Here is a 7,269-nt window from a genome sequence, read left to right as displayed (position 1 = left end):
CATAGTTCAGCCACCTGAACCTCGACAGGTTAAAATTATTTTAACTGCAGTAAAAACGGGTTAAGTTGGGTTAAGTGTGTTTAAACATTTTGAATCTTTTCTAATAATTCCCAACAGGTCCTAACGATTATAATTTTACCTCAACCTATAAATATGAGTTCATTTGTGAGGATTAGCAAGAGATTAGCCAAAATAATTAGCAAAAATCCTCTCTATTTCAAAATCTCATTTTGCTCAAAATACTCTCAAATATTTATTACCTTGATACATCTTGGTACTGTGAGCGTTTATTGATTGTTCTTATGTGTATAGGCATTACTAATACTCTCATTGTTCTTGTTTGATTGATTGATTTAGGGGGGAGTTTAGTTAAGTTTATCCCACAGATTTCAACATTATAAATCTTGTGTTGGGATAAACTACAAGCTTAGGGATCTTTGCATTGTCATTGCAAGATTCCCTTAACTTTGTTTTTGTTGTGCAAAAAATATTTCCTACAAGTATAATATTTTTCAAACTATTCTTATGCTCATTTCATTGAAGGAAATCTTTTGAAAATAGTTTGATTATCTAATTAACATTTTTGAAACCCTGGTTTGTTATTAATACTTGATATAAATTGTTTTCAAAGATATAACTTGTCTTAGAATACTCTTGAACATTATAGTGATCATATCTTGTTGAGTATTGTTTGCACACTTATTCACATCACTGAATTTACATTTCCTACATTGTTGATGTGTGGTTGATTGATTAGATTGCGCATATTGGGTACATATCTGTTTTACATGGAAAGCATAATCACTGTACCGATTACTTTGTGATAAATACTGTTGTATTTCCAAGCGTGGCCTAAGGGGGTTTGATCTAACCCAGAAGGATCAGGTTGGGGTTAGCCTTGTGAATTTGACCTAGAACATTCTCCACCCCGCAAGGAGAATTTGTAAAGGTTGAGGTCAGCCCTGTGCTAATTGACCTGGTTGTAATTGGTGTCACTCCACTCGTTAAGTGAGCTTTAATGGAATTCTCAGACTTGGCGAGTTAGAGGCGGGGATGTAGGCACAGTTGGTCGAACCCCGATAACATTTCTTGTGCGTGCTTTTATTTTTGCAGTTTATATTCCGCACTTTCAGTTTAGCACATGCATATATTTTGTTTAATTCATTATATGTTGTACATGTGTTAATTGAGTTTTTGATTAAATAGAAAGACCTTAGGTTTGTGTAATACTGCTTGCCAATTAGTTGAACCTAGGGGATTAATTTTTAAATTCCAATTCACCCCCCTTTTTGGGAATACACCAAAGCTAACAAATATGTGTGATAACACTCAATCTAATGTTTATACTCAATTAATAACAATTAGTGTATTAATCAAGCTAATCTTTGAAACTGTGTATAAATATAAATTTCAATCACAATTTAGGGTTTCAAAGATTTCTACCAAGAATATTTTAAATATCTCTAACAAAGATTTTCTCAATATTCATGCATAAGAGATATTCAAAAATAAATTTATGAAAAATATTTTTGCACACTCAGAAATCACAAGCTCAATGAGTCTTGCAATGAAGATGCAAAGACTCACTAGCTTCAAGATTTTCCCACACACTGATTTATCAAATAAAATCAAGGGAAAAATCTTATGCTCAATTCTCAATCTGAAAAATAAATACAATGAATATAATGAGAGTATCCTACCAATATAGAACAATGAATTTCTACTCAAATAACTTTCACAAAGATTAGTTTAGCAAAAGAATGATTGTATGAGAGAGTATAAGAAATTTGGCTTCAAAATGTGTAGTATGGGCAAATGGGAGTACAAAAAGTTTGAGAGGATTTTTAGTTAATCCTATTTGCTAATCACACACTAATCCAAAGAAAATGAGCCCCTATATATAGACAATGACTAAATTATAACTATTAGGGACAAAGGAGTAATTATTAAAATTATTTTAAAATTGATTAGAAAAATTAACCCTATTTAACCCTATTTACCTCGATTAAAAAATGAACCAACCCGAGAGTTTCGGGTGCTTGAACTAGAATTTAGCCACCCAAACAGACACAACATGAAAAGTGATTTTTGAGGTTCGAGTGCCTAAATTTTGGTTCGATTTACTGAACTGAGGCGATTCTCCAAAAGACCGCGATTTGGTCGCCCGATCTAAAGTTCAATATGTCGAACTTGAAATTTCGGTCGCCCAAGGCATGTTTGAACATGGGAGTTCAGGCTGCCTAGTTGTTGGGAAAAGTTAGAATTGTGGTTCGGTCGCTCAAGGACACTACGGTCATATTTGGTTCGGTCTCCCGAAACCAATTTAACTTTCTGACTGGTCAAAGGTTCAATTGCCCAAGGTGTTTTGAACACGATGGGTTCGGTCGCCTGAAGCCTCACTAATTTTTCCCTTTAAGTCCTGATTTAATTCAATTTATTCCCCTGATAGTATATGTAATATTGAGGACTATCCTAAGTGTAAGTGCAAGGACCTAGGATCTCTCTAAAGTCTAGACTTTTCAATTAAGCCTAAAAACCTAGCATCGGTCGACCGAAGTCTGTTTATGGTCATTTGAACTTTATAGTTCCTATATGTATGATATGCAGATTATTACAGACCATTCTTACTTTACTATTACAGACCCGAATTGAATATAATATAAATTACAATAAAATGAATCTTTTGAGTCTTCATTTCCCTTCAAGTTCATGTGCACCATATGATACTGCCAATTAATCATGCACACAAACTCACCAAACATTAAATACCTTGTATTTGTCATTATAAAAACGAGATATGACTCAAAAAAGTCAACACAAAGAAATTGATTTCTACGGCCATGATTGGGATAAAAAAATTAAGTTCTCTAGAAAATCAACGTGGTCAAATTTTTTAATCTAATGAAAATATATGAAATAGTTGATCTTATTAAATTATACATAATTCTACCATATAATACTTATTATTTGATGTGTTTGCGCTTATTGAGAGAATTTAGTGGATAAGAACATTATGTTTATCTTTTTGGTGGACCTAATTATATATATATATATATATATATATATATACATATATATATTTCATATTTTACTTTACGTCCTTTATCTCTACCTAATTGGAAAACTAAAATTTTCAATCATAAGATCTATTGGGAGAAAAATTATTCACGGATTCATTTATCACATTATTCATAAACTATTATATATGACAAAATCGTGATAATTCATAATTTTTAATTTAATTTTTCAAAAAATAAATATAATTTACTTATTTGTCTTAAATATGAATTGTTACTGTTAGTTAGTTTATAAGAACCATAATAAACTCGATCTACTTAATAATTTCTCGAGAAAGAGTAGTGATAACATGAAAATTGTGTATGTGAGAGAGAGAGAGAGATTGGCCAAGGTGAGAGGCCTTGGTGCACATAGAAGATGAGGCAAACGTATACACTTCCCATGTGCAAACTACATGATATTATTTGTTTTTAATCCTATTATTAAGTAAAGAATTATGTACCGACCATGATTTACATTCCCCCTATTGCTGGAAATTCCAATTCAATGAGTTTCAAACATTTGCTTGTGCTATTCATGTGGATACAAACCCATGCAATTTGATTTTGCTACTTGCATGCAAACCAACAAATTATCATGGACTCTTCCACGAACTATTGTTAGTTGATGGGCCAATCTGTACGCGCAGTATTAAATATTGAGGTTAATCTGACATTAATTTCAAGGTTGAAAAATATAAATTTAAGTCATCAATCTTAGTAATAAATTCAATCTATATACAAACATGAAAAGTGTAATCATAAATTAGTATGGCTTCTAAATATTATAAATTTAATTGTTATAGTTGAAAAAGTTATAATATAATTAATATATTTGTCCAATGCATTGCGATCTCTCATATGACTAGGCAACCATGATACCAAGACTCTGTGGCCTTTATTTGCTTGGATTGCTACTTGTAATTCCTTGGTCACTTAGAGTGATTCTTGTCTTTCGTCTCAATTACATTACACGATTATCCACTCAGTCATTAGAGTAAGTTAGTGACACCTAACTCATCCGATTATCCACTCAATCATTAGAGTAAGTTAGCGACACCTAACTCATCTTTGCTAGGCATGCACCTTATGTTTTACCTAGGCAGCCTCTATTTTTAATTTTTCAAATAACTATCACCGTAACATTTAAGGAGCCATAAACAACCTTATTCAATTTGCTTGAGATGCAACAATAAACATTTAGACACATGTTGTCATGGCTTGAAGGTTCAAACTTCAACAAATCAATGTGGTTAGTCCTATTTTGACATAACACACTTCAAAAATACTTTTTTTATTTTTATTTTTTACATACAAAAATATTTGAAATAATGGATCTTAGGATTTAAATTTTTTTTATATCACTTCAAAAAAACCTCTGTACATGATGCATACAAATTAAAATTTAAAAATCAATTTCCATGCTCCCAAGAAGAGCTAGAAATCTGGAAGAATAATGAAAAAACATTTTCTAACTTTCTATATAAATTTTAAAAATTTAAAAATAGTCAAAATACTGCCAATCTTGTTCACTTAGTTTAGACAAATGGTTTTTTTTTTTTTTTTTTTTTTTAAATAGAACGAAAAATAAAAACAATTATTCACAACTAAACAGCCCTAATCCATTTTAATAAGACTTAAAATTACCAGCAAGCCTTATATATAGTGTTCCTTGCTGTATTTGGCTTTCATGGCCTAGCACCGTTTCAAACAAATGACGTCCAATAAGGTCGACTTTGAGCAACTTGACAATAAAATTTTAGCAGTATCTGTGATCCAGCACAACCAGTGCTGGTAGAAAAATAGGCAAGTGTTGGAACGTAGGAGTGACAATAATTAGTTTTAACAGTTGCTCGATCCGGCCTAGTCTAGACAGTAAAGAGGTTGACCACTCCATATGGCAATGAGCACGAAATTGTGCATGTGCAATGCTTCAATTCAGTAGTCTATACATAACAACAGGGCATAAGGCTACGACAAAAACAGAATAATTTCTAATTGTTGTCAAAAATAAATACATCTCCACAACTTAATTACAAGAAGTGGGTGAAGCGAAGAACCTGCATCTTAGTAAAGGCCCAATCAAATGTTGAAGTCGATCTGACAAGTTTTGGAACGCCTTGGAAGCATTAATAGTTTTTTAGTAATATCAAATGGACTCTTGGGATGATAGGAGCTAATGATTTTCAGCATTTCCAGTCCTTTTAAAATCTTTAGAAAATACCCTATCAGCTTGAATTCATATTCACTCCCAGTAAATTCCCTTATTTCAATTTTTCGAAGCATTGATGACATGCGCTTCTGCCTTTTATTCTGCAAGGTAGTGGAAGATTGTGATCTCGCAGGCCAACTGCTGGTACGTGAGAAACCCTGCCAAAGTAAGAATATGAAGAATGTTAAAAATGCATGTACGTGGTGAAAAAACTAACTTAAGCTGCACATCTTCATTGCTTCCTAATTATTACTTACTTGTGAAAAGATGAGCTCTAAAAGATATGGGGAGTTCTCAATAAATGTAGACACCACTTTCCACTCACTAGCATATGCAGAACCAAGCTCCAAGTAGGTTAAGTAGGGAAATTGAGGGAGACAAAATTGAATAGGGAGATTGTCAAGAGACTTTGTTCGCGCAGGACACAAATAAGAGCAAGTGAGAAATTTTCATTAACAGATAAAGAAATGAAATTCAATCAACATATGAGTCAATCGTATAAGAATTTACAGACACAAAAAGGAAATGAAGGAAACTTACCAGTAGAGGATCATTTATTAAGTGGAGAAAACTCACATTGCAGATGCCTTCAAGAAAGTTGACAACTTTCAGACCTGCTATAGACCGCATTCCATATACCGGACGAATGTTAACATGAGCTTCACCGAGAGAATTTTCCTGATTCTTCAATTCAAATCCTTTGACTCCAAACTCAACGTAGTTGAGGTACTCAAGGAGCGGAAAATCAAACACTATTTCATACTGAGGTATTATATATTCGTAATTGGATGTTCTTCCATTAATGGTCAGCCTTTGAAGTGTAGGTATTGAAATATCAATGACTTTCATTCTGCTAAAATTGCAGAATTCTATGAGCAGATCTTCAAGCACAGAGCAGCCAGAAAATAAGCACTTAACCGAACCATCATCGACGAACACCATGCTCCGAAGATGAAGAATCTTCAGACTTGAAAAACGAACACTTGCAGGAACATTAAGCTCAGCGCCATTCATGGTCAATTTTAGAACCCTCAGTGTTGCGCTGGTAAAAAGACTGCAAGGCAAGAGGTTTGATTTTGTTAGCGGTGAAATATGAAGATCAAGTTCTCGAACACCATGCCATAGTGCAACGGATATCCATGTATTTAGATGAGGTTTCATCTCGTACCCGAGAAACTGGCCGGCAGTACATTTAAGACGGAATCTATTTATCAGCAGTGAGTTGCCCAGCGCCAACACTCTGTAAACGAAAATCACAAAACTATGAAGAGGGGCCAAATCTGTTTTATGCCTTTTCCCACTACGATTTAGGTATTCAGAGACGACACGGGAATCGTCGAAGTGGAGGTTACTGGCGGAAGCTAAGAGGTGCTTCCACCTGGTGGACAAGACGCTGGTTCTCACTGCATCAGTTGTAGGGACGAAAGAGAGAATGTGAGAAAGAACAGAGTCTGGGAGACGGCTGATCCCATCATCTGCAGCTTCACCCGCTGCAGCGTGTTGGCGTTTCAAATTCAGGGTCGAACCCATGATGAAACAGGCTCTTGACTCTTAGGGATGGATGAGAGATCGCAACATCGATGAAATACAGAAATTTAGCTTGCTCGAGGGTTTCGTGGATCTTGAGAAGGCAGAACAGAAACTAATCATAAGGGCGGAGCAGGTTAGCAGCGGCGGCAGTTCTTGAAATTAATGAGAGGCTGCGTAGACACAGTGACCTTTGCAGCAGATACATGCAGTGGCCTTTGCAGCAGAGACAATGGCCTTTGCAGCCCTGGCGGTCAAATCTGCAAGAGATATGATGACAAACGCACTGTAACATATGATTGCTCTCATTTAACACGAGTACCGCATTGTTCAGAAATGAAAATGATATATATGGGCACCACTGCATGATTCATTGCCGGAGGCTCCATCTTGGCTTTTCATCGCATCGTTTTCTATATACGCTTTGAGTTTATAGGTTTTTCGTTTTGGGGGCCGTGACGTTGATCAAGCTGA

The 7,269-nt window shown here is 34.7% G+C and overlaps 1 protein-coding gene across 1 annotated transcript; it reads right to left on the bottom strand.

Moving 5' to 3' along the window:
- Nucleotides 1-5,280: 5,280 nt before the first annotated feature.
- On the bottom strand, nucleotides 5,281-6,798 carry LOC131147219 (F-box/LRR-repeat protein At4g14103-like; the record flags this gene model as incomplete). The annotated part of the gene is made up of 2 exons (XM_058096981.1): nucleotides 5,809-6,798; nucleotides 5,281-5,426 (listed from the first exon to the last, which is right to left on the bottom strand). Coding segments are annotated over exons 1-2 (1,136 nt in total), but the record flags the coding sequence as incomplete, so codon positions are not given.
- Between the last annotated feature and the right edge of the window lie 471 nt (nucleotides 6,799-7,269).

Source organism: Malania oleifera, unplaced genomic scaffold (genome assembly GCF_029873635.1).
Source record: "Malania oleifera isolate guangnan ecotype guangnan unplaced genomic scaffold, ASM2987363v1 ctg572, whole genome shotgun sequence".
In the NCBI taxonomy this organism is placed as follows: Eukaryota; Viridiplantae; Streptophyta; class Magnoliopsida; order Santalales; family Ximeniaceae; genus Malania; species Malania oleifera.
The sequence above is the reverse complement of the archived record's forward strand: the minus strand, read 5'-3'. Positions and strand labels throughout refer to the sequence as shown.